Here is a 17082-nt window from a genome sequence, read left to right on the forward strand (position 1 = left end):
AAAATAAGAAACTTTCCCAAAGAAGATCATTTTCAGCAAGAGTGAAAAGTGAATTTAAATGAATTGTGCCAGCTTGTAAGACATCCCAGAAAATGTATTAAACAATACTGGGAAAAACAGATGCCTAGTATTTAGTTCACTAAGCATATTTTTTACTACTTCTGTCACTGTATTCATGTTTAACAGTAGCTTTATTCCTTAGGAAGGTGTACATATTCATTTTCTTCCAGAGGTTTAGCCCTACCTAATTACTAGATTCAGGAAGGAAAGTTGGCATTCTGCTATATTATTAAGGACCTGGAGAATTTGACAACTGAATACCAATCCAAATTTTAGGATTTGAACCTATCTGTAATATTATATACCCACATAGTTTTTTTTATAAGATTGCCCATCATGTGGAATAGGAAAGCCATGATGTCATAAAGGTTTCTAAAGTAATAAAAAACACATATATTGGAAAGGGAAACATTTTGGTAAAGCACATGGACTGGATTCTAACCTATGCTAGAGCTTCATTCAGTGCAAGAAAAGTGTTGAAGGCATTTGATAGGCAGCATCCCTGCTCCTGATTCATGTTACAGCTGCCCCAGTGCAGCTTAGAGTACCTTGTGTATTGTTGAGAATTACCAAGATATTATCAAATACTGAAGCTTTAAGTGAGGGCAAATTTTTATCACTCTTATTGAAATCAATGATAGGCATTCAACTACTATGTAGTTTCAAAGCTTTACAGCCTGACTTTTTTTTTTAATTGCTTACTTTCATTCAAGTATCTCCTTTACCCATCATACCACTAGTTAGCATTAGAGCAACACAATTATTATTTCAAAAGAGATCTGTGTTTGGATGAAAAGGCATCAGCTAATAACAACTATTAGGAATAAAATGCCTCATCTAAAATTTACAACCCTTTCCATTTTTTCTGCTTTTAGCTTTTGCAGAGAAAGAAAATAACTGTATAAATCTCTACATACTGCAAGGCATGCATGTTCCCAGCTCTTCATCAAAGTATTCATTATTTGAGCAGTTGTAGCACCCTGTAGAAGGAGGAAGAGATGTTACTCATTCTTCGGGGAAGAGTGGTTTCAGATAAACTTCTTTTCGGTAAGCATTCTTCTCTTCTAACATAGCAATCCGCTTATTTAACTAGCAGTATCTCCAAATTCTTCATGGGATATTCTCTTTATCTGATAAGTTTCCTGTTCAAGCAGAAACATAACTAGGCAATGCTGTGCCCTAGGCCAGTGGCAGGGCATCGGGCAGCAGCAGTGGCCAAGTCAGCTGAAGGGCAGCTGCTATTTTTGCACCTTTCCCTTCCACAGCCACCTCCTAGTTGGTGCATGGGTTGGTGCCCTGATTGCCCTCCCATTAGTCACTCTACTGTGTTCAAGAGAGACTGACATCACTACAGTCCTAAGCATACTACAGATAGTGAATCAGTCATTTATTGTGATAGCAGTAATAGCAAAGTGAAGATGGGCATACTAGAATAACGCTAACCATTAGAGCTGTGTGAAATAGGACTGTTCCGCTTTGACTTCCATTTTGACGGAACAATGTTTCGTTTTGCATTTCATTTAATTTCGAAAGCGCTGTTGTGTTGTGTTGAAACTCTTTGGTCGTTTCAAAGCTGTTTCACTGTTTCTGCCATAGATTATAATGGGGAATCATAAAAAGTGGCAGGCAGGCAGATCAGGGGCTTACCTGCACCCCTGGGAGGGCTACAGGGGCTGTGCCGGAGTTCTCCCTGGGGTGTGGGCCCTTGATTTGCCTGCCGGATGACAGGAGGCAGCCAGGTGCTGCTGCCTGGGGCCAGCAGCAGCACCGATCTTCCCAGTCCAAGGTGTGGGCTGCTCCCAGTGCTGGTCTGTCACCTGGCAGGCAGATTGGTGCCCTGCACCCCCAGGAGGAGTCCAGCACAGTTCCCGCAGCCCTCCCAGGGTGTGGGTGAGCCCTCCGATCTGCCTGCCAGATGAGAGGAGGTGGGTGCTGCCGGCTAGGACTGGCACTAAAGCCAGTAAGCCTTGTTTTGAAACTTAAAACATTTCAAAACTTTTGAAACGTTTCAAGTTCCCTTGTTTCATTTTGTAAGTGTTCTGAAGGCTTTTGTTTCATTTCAATTTTGCTGTTTTGAGCTTGAAACATATCAAAACAGCTTCAAAAGGAAACGCTGGGCAAAATTTCGCACAGCTCTACTAACCATATCTTCAGAGATTACATCAGTAGAAACATCATTGTCTTTTCAGAGTATCAGTGATTAAAACCACGGTAAAAATAGCCATTAAGTTAGCATTTTCAGCTTTATAAGTGTAAAAGCTCATTACCTTCAACATTGACATACTTGTAATCTTGGTTTGGGCAGTTACAAGGCCGGTAGTGCCAGGTGCAGTTGCCTTCATCCATGTACGTATAGTAGTAAGTGTTCTCATTGCTTATTGTTTTGTGAGTATTGTAAAAGTCACAATAAACAGCTAAAAAAAGAGAAAGAAACAAGATAAAAGGTTGGGATTTTTCAATTGATGGAATGCAGTTAATTGAGAGCAGATTCAGAGCAGGCAGGAAGGAATTAGTTAAGAACAGAAGCTAGGAATATAAATCAGACGCATTGTTTTTACAAGGTGTTGAGAAACTTACGACAAAAATCTGGGGCTCTCCAGTCAACGCAGACCCCTACATCTAAGCACGCCTTGGCATACGCAGCAATAGCATCACACATGCATTCACAATCCCCTCCAGTATCACACCCACAGGAATCTCGGACACAGGCATCATAATAAGGAATTCGGTATACCTTTGGTGAAGAAAGGAGAAATGAATGAGTCAACCATAATTCTCCTGTAGCTGTGCATTGGTTAATGGGATGTCTTTCATTGTTTTAACTTAACTAAACAACAGATGATAATTCAGGTTAAAGGGAAGAGTTCAGAATATAAATTGCTTTGCTTTACTAAGTAAGAATAAGGGTATGGATTCATGATACAGTTGCTATGGAGTAACTCACCCTGCATTTTACTCTGTGGTTAATATACTCTGTAGTAAAGGAGAAACAAGGGTCTTTTGGAGGTATCCTTTCTAAGATCAACTATATAGCGGGGGAGATGTTAGACAAACCTTTGGGCACAAAGTGACTTTTCTCAGGGCTGGGGAAGAAGCAGACTTTTGGTGCCCAAAAGCTGGTCTAGCATCTCTCCCAAATATACAGTTGGTCCAATAAAAGATATCACCAAAGGACCCTTGCTTCTTGCATATTTCCTGGACCATCATAGGTGCAACAACATTCCAACTTTTGCATAGCAAGGAGCAGACACATGGCTATCTTGCCCAAGGTAGCTGCCTGAACTACTTGGCTAGCAAGTGGAGAGGGAGTCAATTTGCACTGAGTAAAGGGCTGTGCTGGGATAAAACTGATCTGGGGATCAAGTTACTCTACTGGTTAGTTCTACAGATTAATTTTCCCCTGCAGTAAAGTGACTACACATTTTTCAGTGGGTAAATTTATCCTGGATTTGAGTAATTTAATAGAGAAGGGCTAAACATTGCCTGCCTGGTCCAGTTTGTCTATGCAGCAAATGCATTTCCTATCTGCCCCACAAGAATTACATTATTTCCTTAATCATTAATTGGTTAAATAATCACAGCACTAATACTATGCACTTAAATAGTTATCTTCAGTAAATATTTAAGCATTGCAAAATGTTCATAGACAATAATAATATTTTAAAGGCCATCTTTAAAACCATGTGGGTACAAAGCTTCCATGTGACAAGGCAGCATAGCACATTAGATAATACGGAGGCATCTAAGTTCATCAGTTACACACCCATCATGGACACACATAAACACTATTTGTGTTTCTTACTTGAGCTCATTTCCTGATAATGAGAGTCTCTTTCACAAGACATGCCTCTGTTTAACCCTGCAGCACTTTCATTTCCTCGAAGGAGGGTTGATGGCATTGTGCTTCTCAGCTGTTCTGCCCCCTGATGTGTTTTCTAAGTTGCATCTGCTTGGTTTACTGACAAAGCAAAATGTTATACTATGTGCCAGCACAGCAGACCATGTATAGCTGTAGAAGGATAAATGGTCCTCTACTCTGCCTCAGGCTTCACCAGCTCCTCCTCCCCTAACAAACTAACTTCTACTTCCAGAATCTTCAGTCTATATTCACTTTATATCTTTGGTCAATATTTAATTTGGGTTTTTATATTAGCATAATGTGTGGGAAAGATAACTGAAATATTATTAGGAAGGGATGTATTCAGACGCATTAATAATGGGAGGTACGGGACACCAAGATAAAGCACGGGTAAGAATACATTTTGTGTGTAGTAAAGTAGCTTGAGGAAGAGAAAGTTGAATATTGAACTGTGAATAGAATCTCATTTGGAAAGCTGCAGAATATGAATATAGCTTGAAAGGTTCGTAATCTTTCTTACTTTACTGTGGCAGGAAGAAAAGACCTGGCTGTTGATGATGGAGCACATCTTTTCTGCCCATGCTTTACGATAAGGGTTCTGGCTACAAGGGTCCACTACAAAGAACACATCCCCGCACAAAGGATTCTCTTTCCAAGAATTCACAAACTCCAGTTCGCTGGATGAGACATATTTGGTTCGGGTTTCAAAGTCATCTCTCATGTTCCCATTGTAATTCCCACACAAGCCACAGAGATGTTCCTAGGTAAAGAGAGGAAAGCATTAATGATTGACTGCCCCCAATTACAACCGTCTAAAGTCTCTTCCTGTTGTCAGCATATTCCCTCTTTGTGCCGGCTACAACTAGTGTTTTATATGCTGTTAATCTTTTGTACATAGGGTGTTACTAGTTAAATCAATAAGGTAAGGAAATAATGGACATGTACTCAGATATTATTTGCATGTCATAGCAGTCAAAGCCAATCAAAATACTGTGTAGAATTTGCCTTTCGAATCTGAGGGGAAGAAGGATTTGGTATTGGTTGAATTAGGAGTTGCTAGCCCAAAGAGTCCTGTTCTGGAGCAGAGTAATCATCCAATAATCAACCTTCACTGAAGGTCTCTGCTGCTGTATAAGGGATGGGGAGTGAAGGATGAGACCTTCTTGGAAGTTTCTGGTGCAACAGAGAAAGTCATCTCATGTGCAATTGCATTTTTATTTGTATTTAAGAAAGTTAGGAAGTTATTATCCATTACCTGTGTTTCTCTAAAGATTTTGATGAACAGGTTCATGTGCTTATTCCATATAAGGGTCATGTTGTATTTTCCTGGGATAATGATATCAAAAATCAGGTGAAGGACATTCTTTTTCACACGGTATTTTATAAGAGGATTCTCTTCAGAGACTGAGAAAGTTGCATCTGCCAATGTGATAGTCAAGTTCTGAGGGCAAAATTGGATTGTAAATTAAATGTATGGTAAATATATTTACCAAAATCATCAGTACTCTTTATAATATTACTGGGAATCGTTAGCGTCTACTTATATATGCAAACAAAGCAGTACATAGTTACAAAAATACTGTATTCTTCCATCTGCACCTGTCCAGTGGAGATAAAATATAGGTGGGTCCTGCACTTCACTTTTGTTCTATGCATATTCAAGATCTGATGAGGAATATGGAATAAATGTGAGAAACATGCTCAGCTTAGAGTATAACAGCACCTTGCAATGGATTGTTTTAGTTTGATGTATGATTTATGATTTCCTAGGAATAAGGTGTAAAGTTCCACAGAGAAGGGTTTAGTAACTTGATGTGCAGTTTTATGTCTCATGTTCTCATCTACTCTTGCATCTTTTCTAAGTACACTATGGGGGTGTCTACATAAGCAAGACATTTACTGTGGAGCTGACTAGTTAGCTCTGCAGTAAATTGTCACTGTCTACACATGTGGTGCTATTAGGACAGAGTAAATTAACTCCATTGTAGGATAGTACTGCTAGACACAATTACTATCCGGTGGCAGATTTGTTTACAGATCCTCATGGGGCTGGCTGGGGCATGAGGGTGCTTCAGTGCAGGGGCTGTCTGCTAGCTAACCCCACAATGAAGCTCCCTTGCACTCCAGCCAGCCCTTCTGCAGCACATTGAGCTGGGTTGGAGTAGCCCAGGGCTAGCTGGCTGAACCCCAGGGCCCCTGCCAGCTGGGGCTGTTCTTCCCCAGCTCAATGTATTGCAGTCCCAGGTACATGTACCAATGTGGCACCTGGGAGCAATAAACTCCAGTGCTAACTGTGCCAAGAGTTTATTCAACCACATTAATAGCATGTGTAGATGCTCCCTGTATGATTTATTCAGAGACCAATAATGGGATTCCTTAAGAAAAAACAATTAGGATTCAAAGGAATCCTAAGCAAAAGATGCAAAGGGCACAACTGGCTTTTTTTCAGTAGAGCATTGGCATGTTGCCTCTGCTGTTAACTGACTGGATGTCAAATGTATGCTGAGTGTAGTAGTAGTAGTTTTCCAGTCATCAATTCATCTTTCTTTGTTCTTCACTTGTTCTACTAAAGAAGCAGGACTGTGATGGTGTGGACAGACATAACAAATGAAACATTTATAAGTGAAATGGACTTGGAAATATTTAAAACAAAAATTCTTTCATTCGGGGGACACATGTATAGTGTCTGTGGCATTCCCCTGGAATTCAAAATGCTGCAGCCTCCTCTAGTGCCACCCAGGAGGCGCTGGAGGAGACTGTGGTGACCCTGTGGCTCTGCTCTCTGCTCCTCTTTCGCCTCACTGGGAGAAGAAGTAGAGAGGAGGGGAGAATGGAGAGCACCACAGTTCAGAGGTAAGGAGGGGGAGGACTGGGGAGAGGCAGCGGCAGAGGCATCAAAAAGCCGTTAGTGTAGCAACTAGAGGTATCAGGAATCAACAGCCACTAACTGGATTTGAAAGAAATTTTGGGATTCACTTTGCATCCTATAAGGAGCTGTCTTTGTTTCATGATACTGCCTCTTTGGCCTTTTTCTGAGGTTTCTATATTATGTTGGGACTTATTTCTATAACATGATTCCCTACTGGGCGGGTAAAAACTAGCTAAGCAGATTGACCTATAAGAGATGACTGTAGATTCATAAGGTGATACAAATACAAGGGCAGACCTGGATGGATAACACCTTACCCCAAGGTAGATCTTGATGGACCTGGAGCAGGTGACCCCTGATTTCCCGCAAATAACATTCTCAGTAACAATTTTAAAGGTGGAGTTGCCTGTACCACAGCCATCCTAAAAGCGGGGGAAACAGAGTTGTGTTACCCTGGAGTATTAAAAGTAACAAGGTGAACAAGAAACACGAGTAGGTGGAATTGTTACTTCAGGCGCTCTGCTTTTCAGCATAACTGGCCATGCTTACACAATGTCTTTACTTGCTTTGTAGAGAGTTACATCCTACATCTTACATCTTATCTCCAACTGTCTTAAAATCTGCTATTGGATATTAACACAGTCAGTTTAGTGGAACATCAGTGTAAGACCTGCAGTATTTTATGGCCGTGTTGACTTAGGCATTTTATAACTTCAGAAGCTACATTTTTGCAGGGGGAGAGGAGGATGTCAGTGGGATGCTGCATCTTTATATTATTATGCATATAAATATCTATGAACAGATTCTTGATTTGGTTTTAGGACTGAAATTACTTCAAAAGAAAACAGGAGCAGGTGGTACAAGATGGATATTTATATCGATTACCTATGAACATTCAAATATCTTAGGAAATCATCTCATGGGAGTTTCATAGTTTCATAGTTTCTAGGGTCGGAAGGGACCTGAACAGATCATCTAGTCTGACCCCCTGCCATGGCAGGAAAGAGTACTGGGATCAAACGACCCCAGCAAGGTGTACATCATCTAACCTTCTCTTAAAAACCTCCAGGGTAGGAGCCTGCACCACTTCTCTTGGAAGTTGGTTCCAGACCCTAGCCGCCCTGACTGTGAAGTAGCGCTTCCTGATATCTAGCCTAAACCTACCCTTTGCCAGCTTGTGCCTGTTATTCCTGATCACTCCTGGTGGTGCTCGGGGGAACAGTGACTCCCCCAATGCCTGCTGATCCCCCCTGACTAGTTTATAACAGGCCACAAGATCCCCCCTCAGCCTTCTCGTTTGGAGGCTGAACAGGTTCAGGTCCCATAGCCTCTCCTCATAGGGCCTGCCCTGCTGCCCCCCCGATCATGCGAGTGGCCCTCCTCTGGACCCTCTCCATGCTGTCGACATCCCTCTTGAAGTGTGGTGCCCAGAACTGGACGCAATACTCCAGCTGTGGCCTGACCAGTGCCGCATAGAGGGGGAGGATCACCTCTTTTGACCTGCTCAAGATGCATCTGTGGATGCATGACAAGGTGCGGTTGGCCTTCCTTACTGCCTCCCCACACTGCCGGCCCATGTTCATCTTGGAGTCAATGATAACCCCAAGATCCCTTTCCGCCTCCGTGCTGACAAGAGGGGAGTTCCCTAACCTGTAGGTATGGTGCCGGTTGTTCCTCCCCAGGTGCATCACCTTGCACTTGTCTGTGTTGAAACCCATCCTATTCTCATCCGCCCACCCTTGTAACTTGTCTAGGTCTGATTGTATCCTGTTGCTTCCTTCTAGTGTGCCCACGTCCCCCCACTTCTTAGTGTCATCAGCAAATTTGAACAGGGTGCTTTTTACCCCCTCGTCCAAGTCACTGATGAAGATGTTGAACAGTGCGGGCCTGAGGACCGAGCCCTGCGGAGCCCCACTGCCCACGTCCTTCTAGGTTGAGAAGGACCCATCCACTACCACCCTCTGGGTGCGGCCCTCCATCCAGATGGTGACCTGTTTGACTGTGTGGGTGTCTACACCACAGCCCCCCAGTTTCTTGATGAGAACGGGGTGAGAGACAGTGTCAAAAGCCTTCCGGAAGTCCAGGAAGACTATGTCCACTGCTACCCCTGCATCTAATGATCTGGTGATCTGATCGTAAAAGGCCACCAGGTTGGTCTGACAGGACCTGCCACTGATGAACCCGTGCTGGTTGCTCCTAAGCATGCAGTCCCCTGCTGGCCCCTCCTGGATGTGTGCCAGAATAATTTTCTTGAACAGCTTGCCTAGGATTGAGGTAAGACTAACTGGCCTATAGTTTCCCGGGTCATCCCTCCTCCCTTTTTTGAAGATGGGAACCACTTTGGCCCCCTTCCAGTCCTCTGGTACCTCACCAGAGCACCACGAGTGCTCATAAAGCCATGCCAGGGGACTTGCAATGAGCTGGGCCAGTTCCTTTAGAACTCTAGGGTGGAGATCTTCCGGACCGGCTGACTTGAAAACGTCCAGCCCCTTGAGAAGCTCCCTAACTAAATCCTCGCTAACCCTTGGCCTAGGTGTGCCTCCCGCGGGGCCCAGCAGGGAGGTGGCTGTCCTGGTTCCTACTTAGGAAGACGGAGGCAAAGAAATCGTTAAACATGTTAGCTTTGTCGTCTGGTGTGATGACCAAGTTTCCCAACGCGTCCTGCAAGGGCCCCACATTACCCAGGACCTTCTTTTTACCTCCTATGTATTTAAAAAAAGACTTCTTATTGTCCTTAATCTGGGAAGCTAGTCCCAGTTCCATCTCTGCCTTGGCCTTCCTAAAACTCCCCCTACATCCCCGAGCAACTGCAGAATAGTCCTCCCTGGAGATGACCCCTTCTTTCCATTGGGTGTAAGCCTCCTTTTTAGCAAGGAGACATTCCCAGATGCTTTTGGTGAGCCATGGAGACTTGTTTGCTCTCCTGCTCCCTTTGATCCTCGTCGGGATTACATTCCTTTGGGCTTGGAGGATTGTCTCCTTAAGAAGTGACCACTCACCTTGGACACCTGGCTCCCCTCCCCTCTGGGATCTCAGTGCTTCTCCAACTATCCTCCTTAGCTCGCTGAAGTTTGCCCTCTTAAAATCTAGGGCCACTGCCTTACTGCTTGCGTTTGCCACCTTGCGCTGGATGGTGAATTCCAGCAGGCGATGATCGCTGTTGCCCAGGTGGTCGAGCACCCGCAGCCCTCTCCCCAGGTCATCACCCGTGGCCAGCACTAGGTCCAACAAGGCATCCCCCCTGGTGGGGCTGTGGATCTCCTGGGTTAGATGGAGGTCCTGCACTCTGTCTAAGAACCTACGTGAACGATCTGACCTGCTGACCTGGCTGACTGCTCTTCCCAGCGGATGTCCGGGAAGTTCAGGTCCCCCATGACTACCACATCCTTAGCCTTCACTACCTCTGTGAGCTGACCCAAGAGTTTTTTGCACTTTCATGGAAACTATTGGAGGAAAACATTGATTTTATCTTAGGGGCCTTTTTTAATTACACATTTCTGGTTTTGGAATAAGCACTACATAAAACAACCCATGGCACTGGACCAGACCTCCTGGATGATAGGGTCTAGTCTTCCACTATCACAGATAATTGCACCTTGTAATTCCTTTCGTAAACTTAGGTCTGGAATCATATTGGTTTAAGATACAGTATATGGCATCTTTCTACAATATTTTTCTAACTAGTAGTTTAAGTCAAATCATTTTTTGGCAGTGAGACTTAGTAGCGCTGATCTTACCGTAACTAGTATGTATTCACAGTTGCCATCAAATACAAAGCGTTGTCCATCAAAAGTGGTGATATGACCTTCTCCATAAAGGGTACATGTTGAAGAACACTTTGATTTCTGAACACATTTCCATTTGCCTCTTGTACATGTGCTGGTGGTAAGAAAAAAAGCCTTGCTAGTAAGATTTCAATGGCATGTGATCTTATCTCTTTTACAATTCACCACCTCTTGTAGATTGTGTTAACTTTATTCACTTAATGTGGATTGTATTGTGGTCTAATTATGATCAATATTGGAAGGGAGTGACATAAATTTCTCTGGCTTTTGTGGAAATGAATGTACGCTAAAGATGAACTTTTAAGGGTTTTTTTAGTTAATTTACTTAAGGATGTGAGACTTCAGAGGCTATGTTGCCTCCAGTATGGAGAACAGTCATCCCTTTATTATGTGACCCTTTTGTCTTCTCTCTTTAAGGTCTTTATGGGTTTTTTATAAGGTGCTTTGTGGCTGTAGTGTGTAAGCAGAGCTGAAGCAATGTTCTCTGGGGCTTCTTTGCATCATGGCCTGTGAATGTAAGAGATTGGACTTAATAGCCCTGGAGATCCCTTCCAGTCCTCTGTTCCTGTGTTACTGTTACTGGTAGCAAATTTGCTTTCCCTTTGTTTTTTCCAATACCAGGAGTTGCAAGTGCATGTAAGAGGAAGCTCATCAAGTACAGAAAGGATGGAAGTGATTTTGATGGCTCAAAAGTATTTTTTTAGAGAAATGGAGGAGCACCAGGTTTGTATTTCCAATTAGGGTGGAATTCATCCACTTATCCTATCTGGTTTACAGTTTGGGGTTCCTGTTGGATGCCTCACTGTTTCCTGATGCGCAGCTAGTAGCAGAAGTCCTTAATGACTCATTCCATTTGTGACTGACCCAGACAGTATGGTCATTCTGCATAGATATTAGCATTGACACAATTATCCCTGCATTTATCTCTTCCTGGCTTTTTGCCACTGTAGTGACATTTTTGTAGTTCCTGTTTTCAGCTCCTGTCTTGTACAGTTGAGAAAAAGCAAATGCCGCCAAAGAGAAACCTTACCAGCTCGTGCATTCTGTATGGATCTCTTCCCCTTTTCCATATGAAATACCACCATATTCACAGGGACACTCCTCTGGTGGCACACACAAACCATAAGGATTTTCATATAGCCCATCAGTGCAGACACAACCTGATTCACACCTTGTGGGGACCTGGCAAAGATCCAATCACAACATTAGTCACGAAAAAAATCCATAGAGAAAAAAATGACTGCAAAAGGAATGGGCTAAGCATTTATTTTTATTCATCTACAAACTCTTTTTAATTTTAGTCTTGAATTATGCCTTTGGAACCAAGTGTCTGCATATGCTATGGTTCTTACTTTTTATTTTATTTTATTTATTTTTATCTTATGAATTTTCATTTTTACTAGTGGTAATGGGAACAGCTTAGGACTGTTCTGTTATTTAATAGTCTGTTGTATTAGCTTCACTGTAGTTCAAAAAACAGCAGTTTCTAAGGCATGAAATGTACTTGGGACTGTGGGAAAAATATATTTATTAGATGCCAACTTTTCCTTAGATATAGAATAATATACTTTTTTTTTTCAACAAGGGAATTACTGTCATTACAGAAACAGATATGTTTCTTCATTAATTATTAAATATGTCTCATTACATTTTTGGAATATTTGTATTGTCTGTGCAGACATATACTTAGGCATGTTGTGACTTACAATATGGAAATGCATAGTTTTCACAGATCTTTTGGTGGAATCAGTTTACCTTTGGTGCAATCTAATCTGTTAAACATTGGTATATTCCTTTGCATATTCTTTTATTGTATGTTTTAGAAACATGCAGGACAGATTTTGAATTAACCATTGAGATTTTTTCCTCGGGATTCATTATAACAACTATTATCTACCAAGGGTGATTACAAAGGCTGTTTCTAATACATTTGTCTTCGTAACACTCTGTTAAGTAGGGGAAAACTGTTATCCCTGGGGAAGGGAGGCATAGAAACTCCCTTCCTGCCTCTTCAGCTCCTGCCCGTTGCTTCTTCCCCAGGGTTATCTGGGAAATCTGTAGCAAAACAGGCAATTGAGCCTCCATCTTCTTACGTCCCAAGAAACCACTGCGGCAACCTTCCTCTTGCAGAAAGTTTCTATCACAGAAGTATGGAACTCACACAATCAATTCCCGTTGCCAGCATCTGACAGGTAGGGGCACAGGTGGCTCCATATTTATTTTCTGAATTCTCTGAACATGACACGTACTTTTTAGGACTTATGCAGTTTTCTATAGGAAATAAGAAATACATGAGATTAGGAACTAATGATTCATCAGCGTGGAAGAAATAATTCTCTTGCTGGTGCAGTTGATCTGGACACAATCCATACCTGTAGGATCTTGAGGTTTGCCCGCACAACTGAGCTTCCCATTAACGCAATAGCTAGAAAAGAAAAGGGACTGTTAAAGTGATGCTCTTTAGTATTTTTAGTTTGAATTGTTCCACTTTCAATGTGTTTATCACTTGAAGTGATTTTCAAGCTTTTGCAAAATTATTCCATACTATTCCCCTATGGAAATATTTCAACGTGTGCTTCTTTTACTTCCTTCAATATGGAATACAAGTCAACATCTTTGGTTTTCTTTTTGGAACACAGCCATAACAAAGAAGTCAGTTTTATAAATGGATTCTGGACCAGGATCATATTTATATCTGTTTGTACAGCATCTGGTGGCACAATCCTCATACCTCCTAATTGCCTTCAGTATGAACAGAGATGATTAGATTTTACAATCCTAATATTTCCAACGTGCAAGAGAGCCAAGCAATTTTCAAATGATTTCTCTTTCAGAAAGTGGTGTAAAGGGCACCAGTGTAATTATACTAAACATAACCCCTTCATGCTATAATTTTAAAAACAGACATGTGAATAACTGCCTTCTCCTTTCTCTTCCTTGAGTTAGTTCCTTTAATTTTAATTGACAACCTTACCATGTAATCCCACCAATTACTGTTGACTGCTCAGGCAGGATAAACTTCCTGTCTTCTAGGTAGCAGGGGCAATGAGATTTACGAACACATTCATTTCTGTGGTTCAGGTAGGTTCCTTTAGGACAGTTGCAGCCATCAATAGGGATGTCAGTGGGATGACATTCCAGGTCTCGAAAGGAGAGTGACAAACATGTCCTATCACAGGCTTCTGTGTTGTAGCTGAATGTCTGATTTCCAGTACATGGAATAGCTGTAATATGAAGATGGCAATCAAGTTAGATTTTATTTTCCTGACCCTCTCCCCTTTGAAAGATGTACTGGAGCCAAGGAATGTCAGCCATGTGCTTCCCTTCTTCAGATCATAGAGCTTATGAAAGAAGGATTCTTTGCAGAACTAGGCTACCAGGAAAGCTGGGAGGGCGGGGGTTGAAGACCACATTGTTTTATCAGTAAGTTTAGCTAACCTGTGCTTTTCCTCAAGGGGGTTGGTGATAAAGTTTAGTTCTCACTTTACTGCTTTTTTGTGGGTGCATGTTCTTGCATGTATTTTGGATATACAGTCCTACTAAATTTAAGTAATTCCAAAAAAACCCAATTCTTTAGCGCCAGAAGCCTTGCTTTTCTAGGAGAATAATTGTGAAATTGAGTATCTGTTATATCCCTGTTTTATCTTCTTCCCGATGAAGTTTGCCCCCTACTCTTACTGTAAAATTTTAAGGCAGACTCATGGCATATGAGCATCACTCTTTACCTGATTATGATCATTTTAAAATAAGTGATTTTTTGTGCTTCAAAGTACTTGATGTCCCTTTAATACTTCAGCAGCTACTAGAGAAATTCAGAAAACTACTGGTAACTGAACAACCCAATTTTGTCCCATATCAAATGTTGGAATTTTCCAGATGTAGATGTTTTCTGAGAGTCCTACATAAAAACTGATGGGACACATGCATCTGACAACAGACTTCCAAGATTTAGTTGAGGTTACTTACTGCAGTTGTCCATAATGTTTCTCCAGTTCTGAAGGATTAGTCCCATAGAAGCACATGCTCTTGCATAAGATCCCAGAGCAGAACAAATGTAAGGAAAGGTCTCCTCATAATTACAGGCTTGGTAAATGCATCTCTGAAACAAACATATGGAAAATATTCTGTTACAGTAAATCAGATAGTTTGAGATGGTCAGAAATAAGTCATTGAAAACAATGCATTTTGCAGAGTTAAAAGAATAACTGAAAATCAATATATCCAATTGGCTGGATGATGTAAATGAAATGTATGTAGTACTTAAAGAGCTCTTTTACCTATGTAGTACATTTCATCATCAGCTTCTAAAATGCTACTCAAAGGTGGGCAAATATTCTTTTTATTTGTAGGAAAACTCATATTCTGCAAAATTAAGTAGGTTCAATTAAGCTGTTAATTAAGGGAAATGCTTAGCTAATTAGATATTTAACCAACAAATCTCATCTACCCCTTGTTTATGGCCACAATGGAAGTCTGCAGGTATGCCAAACTACTGCTGTCTATGAGACGGGGTGCATCTACAGGAGAGGTTTACCGCGGAGTAGGCAAATTAGCTACACAGTGGGCACGTCTTCATGAGACGCTATGTTGCTGTAGCGACGAGCTACAGCGATGTAGTGTCAGTGGGCATGAAGCATGATGCTGATGCTACCCGCAGTAGCAATGAGCTGCTGTGCAGCAGAGTTGGAAATGACCCGTCTGCCACCAGGACTGAGCAGTAACAACGATTACTGCAAAGTCATTTAGTACTTGCTTTCTTCTAGTACTTGCTTTGGCAAGTACTAAATGACTACACAGTAACAACTGCACAATTGAGGGATGCATGTAGATGTGCCCAGGAAATGTTGTGCCATCTACATGTGTGCCCCTATTAGGCTGGAGTAAACTAATTTACTCTGCAGCAGAATAGTACTTGTAAATACAATCAAGTACTATCTTGCTGTGGAGTTTTTTACTTCACAGCAGCACACGTGTCGTCACTGCCCCGGCTGGCTGGGGCATGAGGGTGGTTTAATGTGGGGGGCTGACTGCTGGCTAATCCCATGCTGAAGCAGCCTTGTTCCCCATCCACCTCCTCCACAGCATGTTGAGCTGGAGGGGAGCAGCCCTGGGCTGAGCGGGCTGGTCCTCCCAAGCTCCCTGCCAGCTGAGGCTGCTCTGACCCAGCTCAACATACTGCAGTCCCAAGCATATGTGAAGATACAGAACCTGGGAGCAACAGACACTGGAGCAATAAGCTCTGGAGTTGATTCATGTGCAGTAATTGCATGTGTAGATGCATCCAGGATTTTTTAAATGTTCTTGGTCCCAAGCTTTTGGTGTTTTTGCACAAAGTAATACTTTTTACTCCCTCTACTTAAAATCTTTACCTAAGTTCTTACCTTGTAAAAAGGAGCAGGATTCACTACAGAATGGCATTTCTCAAACACTGTGCCTTTCTTAGTAAGAACGGAGCAATGGCTTTCTGCAGATATTTCTAAATGAGAGAAACCGTACAAGCATTTAGCAATGAGAAAGATGAAGAGGGGGCCATGCCCCCCTTATCTGAGTAACTGAAAAAGCAATACCTGGTTTTCATTCATATCACTAGAAAGCCAAAGACAAAGATCACAGGGGACTCTGTGATGTCCCGGGTAGTATCAATAAGAACCACTCCCATTTATGAGAGTATCTCAAACCCTGAGTCAGATTTTGAGAGAGGAATCACTTCATAGATTGTCTTAGTAGAAGTATATTTTAGAAATGTAGCTTCCTATAGATGAAGGAGCCTGTGATTTATAGCCATTGTTGTCTTCTTTCTTCAACTTTCCTGACCTCTCAGGCATGAGCTTATGGAAATGGTTCAGAAAGGGGCGTGCAAATATGGTGACCTGACAGGGCGAAGCATTCTACTTACTGTTCAGTTGACTCATAGAACAAGGGTCAGTATCTCTCTCTGAAGCTGGGTGACAGTTTCCTGCTCTCCAGGAGTCCACAAACAGGGCTGCTGTTCCTTCAGTAATATCCATGCTGGTCATGAAGTCATCTGTTGTCTCTCCATTGTATCTGCCACACAAACCTAGTCACATGAGGAACCCAAAGAACAAATAAAAATCAATGAATATGTATACAATAATCTATGTCATGCTATTGTTTAGCAACAATAAAAATGTGTCACTAATTACAACAGCTATAGTAATGACAGCACATTATTTAAAAACTCTAGTTATAAATCTTGGTTTTCCACTCACTCATAGCATTCTGGCATTTCCACTTAGGCTAAAATTCTCCCCATTCATTCGCTGCCTTCAAGTGAGTTTTTCAGACAGTTTATCAGAGAAAAAACACCTTAGTTATTTTTAAGAGAAGAAAGGGCATAAAACTGTCTTCCAATTACTAAAAAAAAAATAAATAAACCCAAATTTTTGAACAGCTCAAGCCTTCAAATAGTTAGGCAGAGGAAGTGAGTCACACATATACAACAGCCCTCCCTGAGAAGAGAATTTGATTATTCCAGTAAAAATTGGCCT

General features: G+C 41.9%; 1 protein-coding gene across 1 annotated transcript in view; it reads right to left on the minus strand.

The window, feature by feature from the left end:
- Window positions 1-969: 969 nt before the first annotated feature.
- Window positions 970-17082, minus strand: part of MUC6 (mucin 6, oligomeric mucus/gel-forming) — a 51722-nt gene continuing 35609 nt past the window's right edge. The window contains exons 16-29 of the mRNA XM_090034615.1: window positions 16470-16631; window positions 15955-16049; window positions 14540-14672; window positions 13548-13797; window positions 12946-12998; window positions 12735-12844; window positions 11604-11755; window positions 10526-10667; window positions 7106-7210; window positions 5175-5360; window positions 4440-4679; window positions 2638-2794; window positions 2328-2474; window positions 970-1040 (exon numbers count right to left, since the gene is read on the minus strand). Of these exons, the coding sequence (XP_089890741.1) occupies window positions 970-1040; window positions 2328-2474; window positions 2638-2794; window positions 4440-4679; window positions 5175-5360; window positions 7106-7210; window positions 10526-10667; window positions 11604-11755; window positions 12735-12844; window positions 12946-12998; window positions 13548-13797; window positions 14540-14672; window positions 15955-16049; window positions 16470-16631 (2003 nt within the window). The remainder of the gene's footprint in view (window positions 1041-2327; window positions 2475-2637; window positions 2795-4439; window positions 4680-5174; window positions 5361-7105; window positions 7211-10525; window positions 10668-11603; window positions 11756-12734; window positions 12845-12945; window positions 12999-13547; window positions 13798-14539; window positions 14673-15954; window positions 16050-16469; window positions 16632-17082) is intronic.

Source organism: Crocodylus siamensis, chromosome 2 (genome assembly GCF_052110815.1).
Source record: "Crocodylus siamensis isolate JL-2025a chromosome 2, ASM5211081v1, whole genome shotgun sequence".
NCBI classification, from domain to species: Eukaryota; Metazoa; Chordata; order Crocodylia; family Crocodylidae; genus Crocodylus; species Crocodylus siamensis.